The sequence below is a fragment of the Silene latifolia genome, chromosome 9 (assembly GCF_048544455.1).
Source record: "Silene latifolia isolate original U9 population chromosome 9, ASM4854445v1, whole genome shotgun sequence".
NCBI lineage: Eukaryota > Viridiplantae > Streptophyta > Magnoliopsida > Caryophyllales > Caryophyllaceae > Silene > Silene latifolia.
In genome coordinates, this window is record NC_133534.1 from 165,149,141 (window position 1) to 165,171,837 (window position 22,697).

Here is a 22,697-nt window from a genome sequence, read left to right on the forward strand (position 1 = left end):
AGACTCGAGTTGGTTTATGTCTTACAAGTCTCATTGAAAAGATAGAAGATGATAGTAAATGCAAGGATTCATAGGCTTAGCATTTCATCAAATATAACATGTCCATGAGTTGAGATCAAAACAAGCAAGCAAATAAAACATAAAAGCATATTAATTTAAGCATGAATCATTCCCCATGTTGGTTTCCCCTAATCACCCATTTAACCCTAGCTAAAAGACTACTCACTCATTATCATGTTGATCATGTTAGCAAGGTTGTCAATCATACCAACAATATGAAACATGATGAATAAATGGAAGTAATTAACAATAATTAAAAAGGGATTAAGAGAATTATACCTACTAATGATTCCAATAATAAAGCAAAGATAAAAGAAGTACTTGATGCTTGATTGAGAGGTTGTCAATCTCCAAACAATAACCCAAATAATCTTCAATTACCCAAAATAAAGGATGAACAAAAGAGAGATTAAGGAAATAAAACTTGTATTAGAACTTGATTAATTGTTGATTACAAAACTAAAGAGAGATTTGATTGATATTAACTACTCTAATTATTGATAAAAGAACATGCTCCTCTAATTAGACTAATGGGGTATTTATAGTGGAAATTAGGGAGGATGCATTAGGGTTAACTAAGGGCTAAACTAGTAATTACACTTTTTAGATTGAGCAAGGAGGAGCCGGTATTTTTCGAAGGAAGGGCTTCTTTCTTCGTAGCTTGGAGAAGAGGAAATCACGCTGTGCTGGAATCCGGGCGGAATAAGGTCGGGACGGGCGGATTCTGGTGATGGGGTCCGAGCGGATTCGAGGGAATCCGGGCGGATTGTGGAGGTGGAATCCGAGCGGATTAGAGCAAAGCCGCATGGATTGTGCAGCTGTGGGACGGCCGGATTGGTGACAATCCGCACGGATTGTCACTCAGCAAGACATCTTCTTCTTTTCTTCCCTTTTCTTCATAAATTCCTTGGGGATTTCCTTGGGTACTCAAGGATCCTTTCTCAACATTGCTCTTCTACTATAATATGTACAAAGGCCTTCTAATCTTGTCTCTCCTTGATGCTTGGTCATTGAATTCGATCAATTTAGTCTCGTTTTGCCATGAAAATGCAAGATTCTTACTCCTTTCCTACCAAGGGTTCAAAATCTCAAAGAATATGCAAAAGAAAGAACTAAAGATAAGAAATGACCCAAATATGCACTAAAAAGCATGGGAACAAGGTTAATTCGGGGGCTAAATATGCGCTAATTATGGTCACATCATTGGTCAGCACTGCTGCTGCATTTTTTTTTTCTTTGGGCTTTTGTTGCTGTGTTGTGCAGGAGCTACGGCCAATCTGTGCAGGCCGTGGCTGGGCATTGTCGGGGTGCGGCCAGGCCGTGGCTGGGCAGGTTATGGTCACGGCAAGGTCGTAGCCTCGGTTGGGTTAATTTTTATCCGTGAAATATTTTTTTTTCGGGTTTAATTAAATTGAATTTCTTCACATGTTTTATGCATATTAAATTCCTTATTTGCCATTTATTTACATATTTCTCACATGAGTCATAAATGTGGAACTTATTGTTTATTCATGTCATAACTATTTGAAATATCTTCATTTATCTATTATATGAGCTTTAATTAATTTATTCTCATTTATTTATCGTATTTCAAATACGAGCGATTTATTCCACTTGGTTAATTGATGAGTCGTATTCTTGTGAAAATGTCATAATGCTATGCCTTATTGCTTGACTAATTTACACCTCTCTCGTTGGCCGTTCTGCCGAGGGTTGGTTATTATACTCCTTCGACACTTCTCTCGTTGGCCGTTCTGCCGAGGTTGGTTATTATACTCTTTCGACACCTCTCTCGTTGGCCGTTCTGCCGAGAGTTGCTTATTATACTCTTTTGACACCTCTCTCGTTGGCCGTTCTGCCGAGAGTTGGTTACTATGCTTTCTCGACACCTCTCTCGTTGGCCGTTCTGCCGAGAGTTGGATATCTTATTTTATTTCTGCCGCTCTCGTTGGCCGTTCTGCCGAGAGTTTGGTACTCGACTTCCCTTCTGTCGATCGAGTCTTGGGTGCGAACCGTTCAACAGTAGGTCGAATCTGTCCAGGTTACACTAGGACCTACCAGGGGAAAGTGAGTCTAAGAGTAGCTAGTAAAGGTTTTGCATAGTCGGATAGTTGCATATGACATACTTCCGTAATTAATTGCATTTCATTTCTTTACCTTCTTATTTAATTGAGTATGTCCATAAATTGCCTAGTTTTATCCTATTGTGTCTCCTCTTATTAATCCATTATATATATAATCTCGTGTTCTCTCATGTTTCAAGTTATTTACATTTTAATTAACATGCTTGCCTATCTGAGTTCTTTGTTATGTTTGTATCGATTTAATGTGGCTGGGAGGATCCTTGAATTACTCCCCACCGACTGTGGCGTTCATGTTTACATGAATGACAGGTACTAATCGGCGTTTATATGGGGTGAAGACATGTGTGAGCTAGCGAGTACGTCGACCCTTGGATCATGTTATTTTTACCCTTTTATGACGCGTAGACTTATGTCCTAAATATGTTATTCGTGGGATATCTTTTCCCTGTTTACTAAACTTGGATGGTAAACATCTAAATTTACCCATTTGTACTTGTTTACCTATGTTATGGATACCTCGTGTTAAACTTCGATAAAACTTTAAAAAAAAAAAATATTCAAAATTTTCATGTTTTTCCGCTGTGGTTTATTAAGTTGTATCTTCCGCTTTAACGCGGGGTGTCACAGTTGGTATCAGAGCCTTTGTTGCTCCCGACACACACACGTGTACCCCAATTTAAATTTGAACTTGACCTTGAAATAATGAATGAGAGATGGTTAGAACTAAGGACCTAAGTTGGTAGTCTTCTTGTGTATGGTATTTGTTAAGTACTAACTTGTTTGATTTTCTTTGGTGCTTTAAGAAGTTATAAGATGGTGCGACCAAATAATGTGGAGAATACTATCTTGCAAGCCCTTACTCAAATTCTTCAAAATCAACAAAATGTCAATGTTCAAGCCAATCCCGCTCCACAAGTGGTAGATCGTCAAGGAAGTTTTGCTTGGATTCCAAGTCAACTAGCAAGAAACAAGGCTAGGACCTATGGTGGTGAAGTGGATCCTATTGAGATTTCTGAGTGGTTCCGTGACATGGAAAAGAATTTCTCTCTTTATGATGTCCAAGATCGAGACAAAGTGAAGTTTGCCTCTCATTTCCTTGTGAGGGAGGCCGATAGGTGGTGGACTATAACTGGACCTTCCGTCACTCAAGACCCCACCTTTGATTGGAGCCGCTTCAAGTCTCTTGTGGAAACTGGTTTCTACCCTAAGGAACTCAAACAACAAAAATTGAAGGAGTTCATTGAATTCAAGCAAGGAGGACTATCTGTCCAAGCTTTCACCGACAACTTCAATGATCTCGCTCATTATGCTTCAAGATTCGTGAAAGATGAAGATGAGCGTGTCTACTTCTACCGGAGCAAGTTGAATCCCAAGTTGGAAAGTATGGTGAGAAGAGACTCCACAACCTTTGTGCCGGTCTATGATGATGCTCTTTGGGCCGAGAATTCCTTGAAGGCTATTGAAGATGATGCTAAGCCTCGTCCCTCCTCTATTTCTTATCATCTTAACGTCCATGGCAAGAGACCCTTTGTGCCCCCGTCTTCGACGAACATTGCTAACAAGAAGAGATCCTTACCAAGAGATCAAGAACCAAGAGTACATGAGCCGAGTGGACAAGTCTCCCAACCAAGCTATAACACCAATTTTGAGAAGTCCCGCAAGTGCTTCGGTTGTAAGGAAGCCCTACACCCCGGAGTTGGATGTTATGGTAGACCCTTAACTTGCTACCGTTGTAAGACGTCCGGACATCGCTTCCATGATTGCCCCGAAAGGAAAGTTTCTACTACTTCTAATCCCACTCAAGCTCCAAAAGCTAAGCCAAGAGGAACCATTTATGTTATGAGTCGAGCCGAAGCTGCCGCTTATTCCGATATCATTACGGGTGTGTTTCTCCATTCTTGATCAACTTTGCCTTATTCTTCGCCTCTTGGTGCTTATCCTTCTTCTAAACTCTCTTTCGTTATACTTTGGAAGCCACTCTTATAACCTTCTCAACTTGCCCTTTATTTCTTGCTTACCCTCCTTGACCATAAGCTCTTTCGTTCATGCCTGTGTTACTCTTTTCGTTGTCCTTTCCCATTGAGTTCAAGTCTAGTGACCTATAAAAACTCTATGTCCTTTCGCCTTGTGTTGACCTTATTTACCGTGACTTTTTACCCTTAAAAGTTCGTCATAGCTCTTTTGTTGGTTAAGTTTAAATTCTCTTAGCGTGCTTTGTAAACGTAATATCTAAGTTGTTTTTTTTTCCATTTGTACAATCTCTAAACTTTTCAAACTACCATTTTTTTATTTGTTGTTAAAAAAATTTATGTTACTATTACAAAACTTTACCTATTTGTAAAGATTTGAAAAATGAAAATTTGATTTAATCCTCTTTTTGTTCTTTGAGTATAACTTCTTTTTATTGATTTTTAATTGCTGAACCCGGGCTACTTTTAATTTTGCTCAATTTCTAAATAACTTTGATTTATCTATGATTCTTTGTCAAAGTTTAATGTTATAATTTCAAGGACTTGACTCCTTTTTGAGTTTAAAAATGAAACTTTTATTTTCATTTTGGCTTTTGCAAAAAAAAAAAATTGAGTTGATTACCTTTTTCGATTGGTTATAACGTTGATGGAATGTTAGGACTCGTTATTAAAGGCGTCTAATAACTTGTCCTGCGCTTATCGATGAATGATTTTTGTTTAAAACTTGTCCTTGACTTGGAAAGTTAGCGTTCTTGTGTGCACGACAAGAGCAATTTCGTTCCATGAAGGGACTTACACTTTTGAAAACTCTCCATAGATATTTTTGGAAGTATTTTATTTCTGCAAATGATTTGGTTTTTAACCTTATTTTCGATTTGGAGTGTGATGTTCTTGAATGCGCAACGAGAACACTTCCGTTTCTTTGACGGGAATATGGTGCTGTTTAAAATCTTACTTGAAACTTTTGAAAAAAATAAATTTAATTTACAATAAGTATCCTTTTAATATTTTAGTTACCGATTTCAAAAAGTCCAGCTTTATTTTTATAACCTTTCATTTCTACTTTCAAGTTTCGAGGACGAAACTTTTTAAAAGGAGAGGTGATTGTAACACCCGCCCTTTTTGTATAATTTTCGTAAAGAAAAGTAATACTTTTACATTACTTTACCTAGTTAATTTAATTATATTACTAAAAGTGAATTTAATTAAAGCTATAATTTTTAAAGCTTACTTTATACGAAATATACGTTTTAACCGGATGAAGTAATAATGATGATAATAATAATAATAATAATAATAATAATAATAATAATAATAATAATAATAATAATAATATTAATAATATTAATAATAATAATAATAATAATAATAATAATAATAATAATAATAATAATAATAATAATAATAATAATAATAATAATAATAATAATAATAATAATAATAATAATAATAATAATAATAATAATAATAATAATAATAATAATAATAATAATAATAATAATAATAATAATAGTGTTAATAGTAATAAGTTCCGTCTTAAATTATAGTAGGTTTAAGACGTAATTTTTAAGTCTAGCTAGGAATCGTCACACGTTCTCATGTGAGACTAGACTAAAATCTACCCTCGACCTAGTCCGAATCGACAACTCAATGCTCAATTCATCACCCAATTAATACAATACAATACTTTATCTAATCTCCTCTCACACTTTTCTTTGTTTTGGTTCTGGACCAATCCTAAGCCATTGACCTTCCTTCCTTTTTCCACCTACCTGGTAAACCACAAAAAGGAAAGCAACCTGCATTGTGAAAACAATAGACGAAGCAGAGGTTAAAAGCTCCTTTTTCACGACCTTGTTACACAGATCCCGGCCCCATTTCTTCACCATTCCTCTTAAATTTTGTACCGTCCCCATCCCCTTTCCTTCCTTCATCTTTCAAGGTATGAAAGACATAGTCTTGTGGAGTTTTCGTCTCGACCCGTCTCATGAATGTAACGTTTTTAAGCTAATCTCGGCTATTATTACGGTTTCTAGGTGAAGGATTTGAAGACCCGGAGTAAGACTCGAGCTTTGGGGACCGTTTATTCGAAGAATAAGGAGCGTTTAAGGTAACGGTGATGGGATTACTCGACATTATGTCGAAAACTGACCCAATGCAGCCCATGGGACTACCTTTGTCCCGGGTTCAACATCCATGGGACTTATACACCTCTTGAGGGTAGTACTTTGATTGATGAGGACGCCGTCTTCAACCACCACCGGTGGTGTAGGCAATGGGAGTGTAGAATGGTTCACAAAAGGGTGTTCCTCTATTGTTCTTTCGGAGTGGAATATACCCGGTACCGACCCAAGGTTGACCCCGTATTCGCCTAGGCCGAGCTACCTTCTCGACATCCAAATCCTCGCCAAACCCCCCCCAAAGAGAAGAAGTACCTCAACAACCTCGTGGGATACCGGCAAGGCCTATTCCCCCGCTATCCTATGTGCCTATCCCATCTTACCCTACTCCTCATACGCTATTTTCACCACAAATCCCCAATGCTCCGGATATGCATGACTTGATGAACCTTATGAAGAAGGTTGATCTCGGAGTACACTGTAATACTACGGTTTTATGAGTCTCTGGGTACTCTATCGAGTAAGGGTGAGTTGCGATTTAAAATAGTTTCTGACCTGTTGGGTACTCGATCGAGTAACTTGGGTACTCGATCAAGTAAGGGGGCACTCGATCGAGTACCTTAGCTACTCGATTGAGTAGCCGGTTTACGGGGAGTTATTTCTCGGGTTTTGTTAATTATGTGATTAAGGTATATAATCTTTTCCGTCATTGTTTCTAAACACTTTTCAAAACCTAAATTACTGTCAAAGAGAGAAAGCAAGTACGTTCATCACTTTAATCGCATTGTTAGCAAATCCCGGAGTTTGGAAGGTCGGTTTTCATCGTTTGTTATACCATCGAGATCCTTGCGTCGAGGGTAAGATCTATGTACCCTTTTTTTCTGTTTTTCCTTTAAGTTGGTTAAACCCTAATATGGGGATTTGGGGGTTTTGTGTAGATTGTGATTTGGTAGTGTTTATATGTTTGTATGATAGGAGGAGGTTTTGTAGAAGAGGCTTTTTGATACAGCTGTTGATACCGTCTGATAGTTGTGCTTTCCAGGTAGGATTTCCTACTCAGTATTAGTCCCATAATGGGATGATTGTTGATGTGTTGAGATTGATTGTTTGCTATAGTAATTGTATTGTGACGGTTGTGATTGTGATTGTGATTGGTTGTCTAAGTTTCTCGAGGCGTGTCCTCGGCTGAGTAGTGTCTCTTGCGGGAGTGGCTTCACGCCCTAGTTTCGCCCTTCGTGGAACCCGCCACGGAAGGGGATGTGCACATTAATGGACAGGGTTATCGCTCAATATGAGGAGCGGGGATTTGGTGGGTAAGGCTGCGGTCCCCCACTAGCAGGGCTGGTCCAGTGGACAGTCGGTGATTGAGATTGACGGGATTGGAGTAATTGTGTGTATGTGTGACGGTTAAGCTGTCTGTTTATCTTACTGTTGATATATATAAGTTGTGTGATTAGTACTGACCCCGGTTGTTGTTTTGTAAACCCGCAGTGATCCATTCGGGGATGGTGAGCGAGAATGAGCGAGTTTGAGTTGAGTATTGGGATAGCTGGGATGTGCCACCGTCTGACGATAGAAGTCTTCCGCTGTAGTCTTTTAATTTTATGACATTTCAGTATTTCAGTAGACAGTTGGTTTTAAGAACTTGTACCCGTATTTTGGGATTTGGTTTCAGATGTACTTTTCACTAAAGTTATATTATTTAAAGTTGTTTCTTTATTGTCTTATGAATATAATGCCTCGGACAACAGAGATTGTGGCATCCTTATACCTGAGTGGTCCTGGTAAGGCACTTGGAGTATGGGGGTGTTACAAATGGTATCAGAGCGACGATCCTGAAACCTGTAACCAATGAATCTAATGAATCTAGGGAGTCAATTAAAATGAACCCGGGGTAAAGGTTGTAGGAGCTAATGGAAAGACTTGGGAGACGTCCTAAAGTTGCGAACTCGCTCTACAATTTTGAACCGGTCACCATGGGATATGTGTCAGGTTCATTATGTGCTAATTGTGTGCTGTGTGTATCTAGGTAGTAGTATGTTGTATGAATTGATGGATGCATGCATGTGGAGGATGGGGGATCTGAATTGAAAGATGATGATGACGTGAATTGTATGTTGGTTGATTGTAAAGCATGAAAGTATAATGATTGATACATGTAATTTGGCATGTTATAATTATGTAAGGAAAAGTGTTTTGTCTATATATATAAAGCGATGTGTAAGTATACATGTTGTTGTTGTCGTGTTGAGTAAAAGTACAGAAGGTTGGGAGTGTGAATTGAACATGTGCTGGGTTAATATGTTGAACGAATATGGTGGATAAATATGTGGTATGATGGATGAATTAGTGGAAAAAGATGAATCATCGTGGTATGATAACATGGTTCCTGATTAAGCATGTTATATAATGGAAGTTATTTTATAATGTTGTTATGCTAGTAACTTGTGAATAGAGGACTTGATGTCATGTATTTGTGATTTTGTTTACGAAAAGTGATAGAATAAAAACATGTGGGTAAGTCATAATTGGCAAGTTAGATAAATTATGTGCATGATGAATGTTGTTGCTTGGCTTTTGAAAATAGTAACATATGATTATGAATACTGGTTTTATGAGTTTTGGACTGGTTTTGTTTGCTTGGTTGTTGTTTAAGCTGTTTGGAAGTAAAAATCAAATAGTTATGTCGTCTGATAACAGCAAAGTTGTCTTTAAACTGTTATAACGTGAGATGCACAAATGATTTTGATGTGATTCAAATTGGAGGTGATAGCTTGTCCTTTTACGATTCTAACGATAGGTCACACGCCCAAAACGACCAAGAAATGAGTGAGTTATGACTGTTTTACGAAAACTGGACAGTGCTGAGAAATGCGTAGGTACTCGATCGAGTAGCCTTGGTACTCGATCGAGTACGTTAGTTACTCGATCGAGTGTCCCTGGTCATTGTTTTACGTGCTTCTAATCTTCACCTACTCGATCGAGTAAGTCCCTTACTCGATCGAGTGGCCTGTACTCGATCTAGTGACCCCTGTTTTGGGTCATATGCTTATCTTTTGACATTCGTTGCATATTATGTTTAATTCAAACCTATTATATTACTTCTTTATGCATTGTTTTACGTTTGTTTTGGTCCTGAAGCGTAAGTTACCTAATCTTATGATGTAAAGAGTGGCACCTATGATGAGTGTGAGTTCGATGGGGAGGACATGAGTTATACGTGGTTGTGATAGATAGTGGAAAAAGAAAAGGAAGATCGTTATGGCTTAATTGAGATATAGAACAGGTTTTGTGAGACGAGATGAGTGATATGATTGTGTGTTGGGTAATGTAAAAGTAAGTGAAAGTGGGTAAGGGATGATATGGGTCTAAGGAACGTGAGAATGAAAAGATTGAAAGGAAGGATTGGATAGTGGAAACTTGAGATGTGTAAAGAATTATGGAGGGAGATGGTTAGGAGTCGTGTGGGTCAAGAATATATGTAGTGAAAGTTCGTTTTAAAGGGGTTGAGAAGAGTGGTATATAGTGAACTTTGTGGAGACATGTCGCGAGGTGGATTTGTAGACAGTGAGTGAGTTTGGGGAGATTTGGCTTATTAAGAGGTGAAACCACTGTGGGATTTTTTAGGGATTTAACGGTATGAAATGAATTTTGATTTCTAGAGATTTACGAAGGAGATGCAATTGTTTGAACAGTGAACGTCGATTTTATGGATAGATTAGTGGCAAGTGTGAGTGATAGCATAATAAGAGAAGATCCATGGTAAGAAAGAGTGAGATGATATCGATAAGAAATAACGGGATTGGAATTTTGGAGCAATGAGAAGGTGATCGGAGCACTAAAGAGTTAGGAAGAAGTAATAAGAAGTTGAATGGTTAATTGCTTTAGTCGAGTGTAAAAAGAAAAGCATGAGGGGAGTAAAACTAAGAAAATGTTCACCGGAGTTATGTGATATAAAAGTAAGGAATCGTCAAGATGCATGATACTATCATGAGGACTTGAATTAATGGTTATATAGGATTTTCGGAACAACGTGATTAGTCTTGAGTTTTGAGGAATTAAAGAAAGTAAGAAGTTGGTAAAATATCTGCATGATATGAGACTTTGGTGGAGAGTTAGATGATGATACAATTAAGGATAGTATTGGGAATAATGTTGAGGTAATTTTGTTCATGGATTCGATGTTCGTGGTTTGGGATGTTAACCAAAGATAGGAAAGAAATCGTGATGTTTAGAGATGAGTGAAGAGGTTTGATGTACAGACAGTGGTAGTGTTATGGTTTATGACTAGTGGTTAAGGGTGACGGTATGTTAGAAAGATGGCAATTCAAAAGAGGCTGATTTTGTAGAGACTAAATTGATAGGTATGGTTGTGAGGAAGTATAAGACATAGTCTTGGGAGGCGGTCTCTCATAATGAGTGTTAGCTGTATGGTTATGTATGGCAGAAGGTGCTGGTTATACGAATGGAAGAATGTGATGAGGGGCATACGAGTTAAGCTCGGGTGACAGGTAAACTTTGTTGAGTGGTAACTTACGTGATCAGGATTGACTGGTTGGATGTGATTATGCGTCTAAGATGTATATAAATGTTGGTGTGAGGTTGTGACCTCACGAGAAGCGGTATGGTGTGATAGTTATAATGTTGGTATCTGAATGTTTTGTAATATATGTTGGATACGGTAACATAATGGAATGATGATCAAAAGTGATAGTTTGGGTGATCTGACATGACCGGTTATACTTGCATGTGTATTCATGATATATGTTGATTCCGTGAAAAGGTATGGAGGGTATGCATGAGTTTTCTTGTCTGTTATTCAGTATGATATATGGTGTTGTGATCTAGTAAAGCAGTTATGAGTAAGTTTTCTTGTCCGAGATGTTATATTGAGTCAGTGTTTATGGGATTGTGTAAATTGTGATGACTATCGATGTGGTTGTGGTGCCTCAGGTGGTGATCCGGGCACGGTATTTAGTGTTGTGATGCGGGTATTTTCGCCCTGCGGTGTGGCTGTTAGTGGCGGTGTTGTGATGCCGTCACCGGTTGTGGTGGAGTAGGCGAGATGATTATGATTCGAGTTTCGAAAGTACATACTAGTCATACATAGATTGTTGTTTTGTTTGCTGCTGTTCCTTGTGAGTTTTGGTTAAACAGGTGGACTGTTGTTTTGTTTGTTGATGTTTCTGACCAGTTTTGGTTTGGGAATGAAGGTAGAGTATGATATGAAAGATAGTTGTGCATGTTTCCGTTGTTGTCATGGTATAGTGATATTCTGTTGATGAGACACAGTTGTGAGAAGTTGTTACAGTAATTTTGATCTTGTTTTAGGATGAGGTATCAGTAGACATAGTCATGACAAGTGATTTGTGGAATAAGTGTTGTACTGATATGGAAGCTGTAAGTGGTTCATAATCTCTTATTGGGACAGGGAGTATAGGGTGTTGGAGAATAGTACCTTGTTAAGTGATGAATGAGTTTTGTGGTAATAAAAGAAAAGAAATCGAAGATCTAGTGTGAGTATGCGTAACGAGTGTGGATCGTGAGTTATGCCTTTGGGTGATAGGTGCTTTACATATAGAGGTATGTTGTTGTGCAGTAATAATGGAGAGTTAGTATGGTGATTTTTCTACAAGCTTTATGGTATAGGTTGGGGGTGTGCCGATGAGTTGAAGTATGAGAACGGTTTAAGTAAGAGAGTCTTGGAAATAGGAATGGTTATGGAAATTAGGTTATAGGCAGTTATCTTTGACATGTGGTGGTGATGAGAATAATGAGATGATATAGCTAAGGATTTAGTATTAGTGAGTTACGAGGACGTAACATTTGTCTTAAGAGGAGTAGGATGCGATAAAAGAGAGTTTCATGGTGGTGCATGTTGCAATATAATTGGAAGTAGAGTATTAGCGTAGCGTAAAGGAGGGATTTGTTTTGTGGTTGATACTGTTAAAAGGCCATGGTCGTGCTTTTAGTAGTGCGATGCTTCGGAGTGTGAGAATATTTTAAATAGTGTTGACAGTTGGAGGATGATATTATGAGTCTGAGTAAACTTCGAGGACGAAGTTCCTTTTAAGGGTGGTAGAATGTAACATTCCGTTTGATGTTATGGGTATTTTGTTATTTGATTGGCTCTGGATGATATATTACGGAGCTAGATGGTAGTGTATGGAGTTAGTGTTGAGAGAGATATAATGGGTTGATACGATATCGTGAGCCATGTGGTGGAGGTAGGAATAGTTAGTGGAGTTGGTGTTACGAGTTCATGTTTGGGTTGGAGTTTTGTTTTGAGTTCTTAGTCACGTTGTTGTGTCTTGATTGAGTTAGTATGTTTGCTTTTGAGTATGGGTTGAACTTCGGGGACGAAGTTCAACTTAAGGAGGGAAGATTGTAATACTACGGTTTTATGAGTCTCTAGGTACTCTATCGAGTAGGCCTTACTCTGTCGAGTAAGGGTGAGTTGCGATTTAAAATAGTTTCTGACCTGTTGGGTACTCGATCGAGTAACGTGGGTACTCGATCAAGTAAGGGGGCACTCGATCGAGTACCTTAGCTACTCGATCGAGTAGCCGGTTTACGGGGAGTTATTTCTCGGGTTTTGTTAATTATGCGATTAAGGTATATAATCTTTTCCGTCATTGTTTCTAAACACTTTTCAAAACCTAAATTACTGTCAAAGAGAGAAAGCAACTACGTTCATCACTTTAATCGCATTGTTAGCAAATCCCGGAGTTTGGAAGGTCGGTTTTCATCGTTTGTTATACCATCGAGATCCTTGCGTCGAGGGTAAGATCTATGTACCCTTTTTACTGTTTTTTCTTTAAGTTGGTTAAACCCTAATATGGGGATTTGGGGGTTTTGTGTAGATTGTGATTTGGTAGTGTTTTTATGTTTGTGTGATAGGAGGAGGTTTTGTAGAAGAGGCTTTTTGATACAGCTGTTGATACCGTCTGATAGTTGTGCTTTCCAGGTAGGATTTCCTACTCAGTATTAGTCCCATAATGGGATGATTGTTGATGTGTTGAGATTGATTGTTTGCTATAGTAATTGCATTGTGACGGTTGTGATTGTGATTGTGATTGGTTGTCTAAGTTTCTCGAGGCGTGTCCTCGGCTGAGTTGGGTCACTTGCGGGAGTGGCTTCACGCCCTAGTTTCGCCCTTCGTGGAACCCGCCACGGAAGGGGATGTGCACATTAATGGACAGGGTTATCGCTCAATATGAGGAGCGGGGATTTGGTGGGTACGGCTGCGGTCCCCCACTGGCAGGGCTGGTCTAGTGGACAGTCGGTGATTGAGATTGATGGGATTGGAGTAATTGTGTGTATGTGTGACGGTTAAGCTGTCTGTTTATCTTACTTTTAATATATATAAGTTGTGTGATTAGTACTGACCCCGGTTGTTGTTTTGTAAAACCTGCGGTGATCCATTCGGGGATGGTGAGCAGTAATTGAGCAGGTTTGAGTTGAGTACTGGGATATCTGGGATGTGCCACCGTCTGACGATAGAAGTCTTCCACTGTAGCCTTTTAGTTTTATGACATTTCAGTATTTCAGTAGACAGTTGGTTTTAAGAACTTGTACCCGTATTTTGGGATTTGGTTTCAGATGTACTTTTCACTAAAGTTATATTATTTAAAGTTGTTTCTTTATTGTCTTATGAATATCATGCCTCGGGCAACCGAGGTGGTGGCATCCTTATACCTGAGTGGTCCTGGTAAGGCACTTGGAGTATGGGGGTGTTACATACACGATATAGACATCATTGGAGAAAACGAGTACCTTTCATTTTCATGTCCCATGCTCATAGGAAGTGACCAAAATTGATGGCGTAGTTGGGCAGTAAATGTACTACTGATTGCTCAGGAATAAACAAAACTAAACTGGAAGATCCATCATCTTAATGCCTTTCAGAGACCTGGAAGTTCGTCATTATTAGGCAAATTTCAAGTTTCCTAAGGCAATACCTCTGTAAACTGCCCACTGTCGGTGAATGCTTCTCCTCGTGGACTTCTTTTTAATTAATATCATGCTCCTGGTCTTTAGCATTAACAACTGCAATGCTGCAAATAAAAATAAAACTTGTATTAGTCATCATTACCTTGCTGATCGTGAGTAATAGACCTTACTCAAACCATAATTACAACTTTATAAGTTCATATTACCCTGGTATTGAAACACATGAATTCTCGTATAAAATGGGCTAGTGATAAAACTATCATGAAACCGATCTTCTAAAGTAGTTACTCCGTATTTAGTTCCGTATCAAAACTGAATGCTACAAAATTTTAGATACTAAATGCATTTGAACCTAAGAAATCAAAAGTGTCTTAAACATTCTTGAACTAAAATAAGATTTTCCTCTGTTAGATAAAATCTACTTGTATTATTTCTTTTTAGTTCGTTCTCAAAGCTCTCTAGACTCGTGACACATGAAAACAAACACGTGAGACTATCGAACGTAGCATACAACATTACCAATGCACGTAGCAGACAACAATACCAATGTATTGATAGCGAGTGGAGCTTATGGTAGTAACCATTGGGCATTAACGATTCTAACTCAGACATAAAGCCATATATAGGGCACTGGTGAATGTTTGGAGAGTCGGAGACACCAGAAAATGAGCTTCCACGGATAAAGAAAGAACTACCCTCTATGTTATGTTAGTGGAACTCGACTGTAAATGCGGTATGTTAACATAACTCAATTGGGAATGCCGGAATATTAGCATGCCTATTCTGATAAAACTTGAAATGCTTTGAAAATACATAAAATTCAAACAAAGCAAACTACTCCGTATCAGAGTAGCTTAAGCCCAAGTTCTAAACAGCAGCATTTCATAGTAATAAAATAGCTTGCTAGTGAATAATCGAGTTTTCGAACTATTATAAACTATAGAAAAGTCATGTAATCAGAAATTGAACAATTTTCGGGCATAAAAATGATCAACAACAACTAATTTTAAACAAATTTTCATAAAATAAATAATCGAAAGAGTTCCTAATGTGAGGAGAAATTATATACCAGAACAGTGAGTCTTTCAAGGAGATTTCCGGTGGATTCATTTGTTTACGCTACTACCTGGAAATTTCACAAAGAAGAATTCAGCAGTATTCGAACCATAAAGACAAGTTGTATGATCCACAAAGCGAAATGAAACATTTTCGAAAGTTGAAGATGAAAAGTAGCAACAAGGTGACGAATTAGGGTTCGATTTTTCCGGATTAGGTAAAATTTGGGGTAAATAATTACCTAAATTAGGAACAATTTAGCAAGAGTGACTCTTCTTGAGCAGGGGTGGTCATCTCGCCACCAATTCATGTCGTCGTGGCCCATCAGCATGTGACGGCGTTGGTCGGTGGTTGAAAATGAAGGAGAGCGAAGGTGATAATCGTAGAGAGAGAAAACAAGATGGGTGAGAATAGGTTTTTGTAAAATGAGGTGATTATTATGGTTTTGGGGTGGGGGTGGTTGATTGTGCGAGACTTTTCAAGTTGAATGAGTTAATCTCGTGGTCCATTCGACATTAGATCTAAGGGCTGTGAGTGGTTCTCACGGTTCTCATTATCTTGATGGTTCTCACAGGATCTCAAATATATATATATATATATATATATATATATATATATATATATATATATATATATATATATATATAAAATTATGTTGAATAAAATACAGTATTTATATACCATATCATCACCACTCATTGTCCTTCGAGTATTTTTCCCAAAATACTTAATGATACCAACATGCGTCGATACCCCTCTCACACGACGTGGATGCTCTGCTTTGCCGATTGCCCTATCAATAATGTCATCACGTCCTTCAGGCTTCCATTTTCCTTCCTGTACCTCCGTCTCACAGATCCTCTACATACACAAAAATGCATTATGCGACTAAATTTTATTTAAACTCACAATTATATAACTGACCACCAGTGGTGAAGTGACATATTTATTCAAACTTATAATTTTCTCTTTGATGGCCTTATCATATGGAGTTTCTAAGATTTCATTCTTAGGAGTGTGATCGGCCACCCAAGCATCGTGATAATTGACATCCAATGTAACACCCCCATACTCCAAGTGCCTTACCAGGACCACTCAGGTATAAAGTTGTTACCATCTCGGTTTCCCGAGGCAATGATAATCAAAAGACAATAAAGAAACAACGTTTAAATAGTATAAAGTTTAAGGTGAATACAATCCAAAACCAAACTGCCAAATACGGATTACATGTTCATAAGCCAACTGTTTAAACAACTAAACAAAAGTCTGATAAATTACTCAAGCAACATCGGAAGACTCTATCATCTGAAGGTGACACATCCCAGCTAGCCCATATGTCTCGACTCATACCTGCTCAACAACTGCTCACCATCCCGGAATGGATCACCATAGTTTTTAAAACAATAAAACGGGGTCAGTACTATGCACACAATCATACATATACAACTACTATAAGACAGAAACAAACATATCTCAACCGTCACATAACCCAAACTCCACAATCAACTCCTCATCACCGACTACACACTAAAGTGTATAGTCCTGCCAGAGTACCTGTCGCAACAGGTTACTCCACTCCGCCAGTGGGGGACCACAGCCATTCCCACCTAAGCCCCGCTCATACCATAGAGCGAATAACCAAAATCCATTAATGTGCACATCCCTTTTGTGGCGGGTTCCACAGAAGGCGAATAATGGGCGTGAAGCCACTCCCGCAAGTGACCCCACTCAGCCAGGGACGCACCCCGAATACCACAGACAGATACAGTCAATCATAACTACCAACAGTAAACAATTCCAACAACCGTCACAATACTCGTATGATAATACTCAACAAACATAGATCACAACCAACACATATGTGAATAATACTAAGTAGGGAAACCCTACCTGGAATGCAAAACAATCAGACTATCTCAACAACTGTTATAAAAAAGCCTCCTCTACGAATTCTCCTCCTAACATATGATCACATAATTACTAACAATCATGAAAACAAACAAAACCCCCAAATCCCCAAATTAGGGTTTAAACAAACTTAATAAAATACTATAAAATCGGTACGTAGATCTTACCCTCGACGCAAGGATCACAACGATGTAAAGAACGATAGAATCCAACCTCCCAAGCTCCGGGATTTGTCAATAGTGCGAAAGATGCAAAGTACGTAGGTTGAAATCTCTTTTGAAGTAATTAGGTTTGATAAAAGTGTATTATGAAAGTGACGGAAAGGTTTATATATTAATTCGCATTATTAACAAAACCCAACAAAACATGACCCGTAAACCGAGCCACTCGATCGAGTGCCCAACATACTCGATCGAGTGCCCCCTACTCGATCGAGTACCAAGGCTACTCGATCGAGTACCCTACATACAGAAACTGTTTTAAAATCCAAAACACCCTTACTCGACAGAGTAAGGCCCACTTGATAGAGTACCTAGAGACTCATAAAACCGTAGTATTACAGTCTTCCCTCCTTAAAAAGAACTTCGTCCCCGAAATTCAAACCACAACAAAACAAAAACATACTACCACACTTGCGACACAACAACCAACATAAAACTTAACATAAAAACATGTTACCAACCAAACTCAACCCGACTCAAACCACTACAATACAAACCAACACAACATAAAAAGGGTGTAAAACTCTTTGCGATCATCTTTTACCCCCTAAAAGAAACAAGGTTACGTCCCCGTAACCATACATACCTGATCAAAAAGGAAAGGGTAACGCTCTCTCATAGCCTCCTCTGCCTCCCATGTAGCTTCCTCTACCTCATGATTAGACCAAAGGATCTTAAGCAAAACTGTCTCACCACTCCTAGTCTTCCATATGGCCCTATGAACTTCTGACTCAGCTTGCCTTTCTTCCCAAATCTCATAACCCCACGTATAGAAGACACTTTCAGAAGAACCTTGTCCCCAACCTGAAACTCGATATCCCGGCGATGTAGATCTGCAAAACTCTTTTGCCTATCCTGAGCTGCTCTCATCCTCTCCCTGATCATCCTACTCTGCTCAACCATATCATGTACCATCGCTAGTCCTAAAACCACTGCCTCAGCACTGTCGTCCCAATAGATCGGACTCCTACATCTCCTCCCATATAAGGCCTCAAACGGTGCCATTCCAATACTAGTGTGATAGCTGTGGTTGTAAGAAAACTCTATCAAATCCAATCTCAGTTCCAAGCTACCACCAAAGTCCATCACACAAGCTCGTAACATATCCTCAAGAGTCTTGATTGTTCTCTCTGTCTGACCATCTATTGCAGGATGAAATGCTGTACTCATCTTCAATGTCGTTCCCAAAGATTCCTGTAACTCTTTCCAAAACTTGGAGATAAACCTCGCATCTCTGTCAGATACTATGTCTTTGGGCACCCCATGTAACTTTAGCACATTCTTTCGATAAGCCATAGCTAATTGTGCTTTAGTCCATGTATCTTTCATTGGCACAAAATGAGCCGACTTGGTCAGTCGATCCACTATAATCCATATCATGTTGTTACCCTGTTGACTCTTTGGTCAACCCACGATAAAATCCCTAGAAATGGATTCCCACTTCCACTCAGGTACCACAAGAGACTGAATCTTACCTTGTGGTCGTCGCTATGCCCCTTTAACTCTCTGGCATATCAAACAACGGGCCACAAACTCAGCTATTTCTTTCTTCATCCCAGGCCACCAGAACGTGTTCTTTAAATCTTTGTACAGCTTGTCACCACCTGGATGTACCGAATACGGTGTACAATGTGCCTCTGTCATGATTGTTTTCAGCTCCTCATCATTAAGTACACACCACCTCCCATCAAACCTCAAACGACCATCTGAATGAATAGAGAATCTAGACACTGTCCCTTTCTCTACTCCAGCTCTCCACTCTACCATCTTAGGATCCAAAGCCTGTTTACCTCGTATATCATCACAAAGATCAGGCTGCACTGTCAAATCTCCCATGGCATCCCCTCTCTGCATCATATATATCCCAAACTTCCCCACCTCATCTCTCAACCTCATCAAGGATATAGTTTTACATAAAGAATGTACACTCTTCCTGCTCAAAGCATCTGCAACAACATTGGCTTTCCCTTCATGGTAGATAATATCCATGTCATAATCGCCAATCAACAGCATCCACCTCCTCTGTCTCATGTTCAACTCCTTTTGAGTGAAGATGTACTTGAGACTCTTGTGATCTAAAAATACCTTAAAGGTCGCCCCATAAACGTAATGTCTCCAAATCTTGAGAGCAAACATTACTGTACCCAACTGTAGGTCGTGTGTAGGATAATTCTCCTCATAAGGCTTCAATTGCCTAGAAGCATAGGCAATTACTTTACCGTTCTGCATCAACACACATCCCAACCCATTCTTTGAGGCATCTGTATAAACCTCAAAGTTCTCACTCCCTTCAGGCAATGCTAAGATTGAAGCTGTGGTCAAACGCTCCTTTAATGTTTGGAACGCCGTCTCACAACTCTCATCCCAACGAAACCTGTTCTCTTTCCTCATCAAAGCTATCCTAGGTCTAGCAATCTTGGAGAAATCCTTCACGAACCGTCTGTAGTATCCAGCTAAACCCAAGAAACTCTGAATCGCAGCTACATTCTTCGGTGCTTCTCACTTGGTCACTGCCTTAATCTTTGCCGGATCCACAGCTACCCCATCCTTAGAGATCACATGTCCCAGAAAAGCAACTTTCTCTAACCAGAACTCACACTTGGACAGCTTAGCATACAACTCGTGTTCTCTCAAGGTCTGCAACACGATCCTCAGATGTTCCTCATGCTCCTCCTTAATCTTGGAATAGACTAAGATGTCATCAATGAAAACCACCAAGAACTTGACCAGAAACTGACTGAAAACTCTGTTCATCAAATCCATAAACACAGCCGGTGCATTAGATAACCCAAAAGGCATCACCACATACTCATAATGGCCATACCTCGACGTGAAAGCTGTCTTTGGTATGTCCACCTCCCTAATCTTTACCTGATGGTATCCCGACCTCAAATAAATCTTGGAAAAGACTGATGCGCCACTCAACTGATAAAACAAGTCATCTATCCTTGGCAAAGGATATTTGTTCTTTCCCGTCACTCGGTTCAACTCCTTGTAATCTATGCACAACCTCAAACTCCCATCTTTATTCTTCACGAAAAGAACTGGTGCTCCCCACGGTGATACACTTGGTCTAATGTATCCCTTCTCTATCAGATCGTTCAACTGCTTCATGAGCTCCACCAACTCCTTAGGACCCATCCGGTGCGGTGCCTTAGAGATTGGCCCTGTCCCCGGTTTCAACTCAACCGTGAAATCTATCTCCCTCTTCGGCGGCAACCCCAGAATCTCCTTTGGAAAGACATCTGAAAACTCCCCCACAAGTGGTATCTGATCAACTTTCGGACTCTGTATCCGGTCATCTCTCACATGGAACAAGATTAATGGGCAACCCTTCCTCAGATAGGACTTCAAGGTCACAGCTACAATCAACTTAACTTTGGGTTTGACAACAAACCCACGATAAGACACACTAATGCCCTTAGGACCTCTCAGAGACACTTTCTTTTGATGACAGTCTATCTTTGCTTTATACTTTCCTAACAAATCCATCCCGACTATCATCTCAAAACCGTTTAAAGGAAACTCAAGCAAGTCCACAGGTAGATCAACTTGCCCAACTATAAAAGATACATCCCTAAACAACCTCCCACTTGTTACAGACTCTCCCGAAGGTATAAAAACTTTCTCACTTACAGACTCATACTCTCTCAAGCCCAACTGTTTAACATGACTCGAAGATACAAACGACTGAGATGCCCCTGAATCAAACAAAACAAAGGTGTGAACACCATTAACAAGAAAGGTACCCGCGATAACATGTGCGTCGTCCTCAGCTGCTAGTTTATCCATTATAAACAGCTTTCCACTGGTCTTCTGCCCACCTCCCTGGACAGTACTGGCTGAAGTAGTCGGCTTGGCACCCGACCCTTGGTTGTTGTTGGTGTTGGTAACTGGTTTCTGATAAGAATTACTGCCATTGCGGTGACCTCCACCGTTGTTGCTCTGACCTCCCCGGTTGCTCCATGACCCAGCTGGTCTGTTACTCGCAAAACTTTGTGCCGGCCCCTGAGAAAAAGTCCCCTGTCCCGATCTCTAGTAACCCCCGTTCGCTGCACTGGTGTACTCATGTCCCTTGTGGCCTACACCGCCATAGTTAAATCAGGTCATATCCCAACTACCACCACTACTACCACGGCCACGCCCGTATGAAGCCCCAGTACTAAACCCTGAACTAGAAGAATACGCTCTAGCCTGATTGTGGTTGCCTTTCTTGTAGTTTGATTGGCCACCACCCTCGCTCTCAACCTTTCTTTTCTCAGCACCTCTCTCCCGGGCCATCTCTACCAACCTCTCGGCTCTCCCAGCTCTCTCATAAGCTTCCTTAACATCAGTAAGGACTCCCACGGGTAACTTATCTATTATCTTGGGGTCAACCCTTCGAACCTCGTAGCTAGGTTCTCCTTACTCACCCCATATCCTCAGCATATCTAGACTTCTCATTAAACTGTTTATAGTACTCAGCCACAGACATCTCAGAGGTCATCTTGAACCCATCAAACTCCTCCCTCAGCTTACTCCTCACATGTTCCGGCACGAACTCCCTCTTCATAGCTTTCCTAAACTCTTCCCACGGAATAGCAGGCAGCCCCTTCTTCTCATACATCTCTCTAGCACTCCCTTTCACCTTGTCCCACCACTCTCCTGCTGCCTCCCTCAAGTAGAGCGCAGCTTGTTCTACCCTCATCTCATCCGGACAATGCACTAAATCCAGAATGTTCTCCATCTCTCTATGCCAATTGTCAAGAAGAATTGGCTCTCCGGTCCCCTTATACTCTTTGGGGTTAAACCTTGCTATGTACAGGCTGATCTTAAGAGTGATCAACCTCCTTATCCTTCCCCACTCTCTTAAGGGCCTCCGTAAGAGCATCTTGATGCTCCAACATCTTAACTATGTCATCCACGTTCATGCTCTCAGCTCTCGCATACAAAGCGGTTTTCTTTGGCGGCATCTTGAAACTATATAAGAAAAGGTATATATAAACATACGTAATATAACTCAAAACACGAAAACAGCCTGCCCTGAACCCACTTGATCGATTGCCCAAACCTACTAGATCTAGTGGAGCCTACTCGATCGAGTGCCCCACGTACTCGATCGAGTACCCCGACTCCAGACCCCAAACAGACCTTCTGATCTCTAACCTACTCGATCGAGCTGACAAGCCACTCGATCGAGTGCCCCCTACTCGATCGAGTGCCCAAAAACACGGTTCTGGTCATAAAAACGTCAAATACCCACTCGATCTAGTCACACCCATTCGGTCGAGTACCTCACCTACTCGATCGAGTGCCCCCCCCCCTCGATCGAGTCATGCAAACTCG

The 22,697-nt window shown here is 40.0% G+C and overlaps 1 protein-coding gene across 1 annotated transcript; it reads left to right on the forward strand.

Moving 5' to 3' along the window:
• The first annotated feature begins 3,173 nt into the window (after nt 1-3,173).
• Nucleotides 3,174-4,046, forward strand: LOC141601849 (uncharacterized). The gene has a single exon (XM_074422155.1). It carries the CDS (start codon nt 3,174-3,176, stop codon nt 4,044-4,046), a length of 873 nt encoding a protein of 290 aa, XP_074278256.1.
• Nucleotides 4,047-22,697: the final 18,651 nt, after the last annotated feature.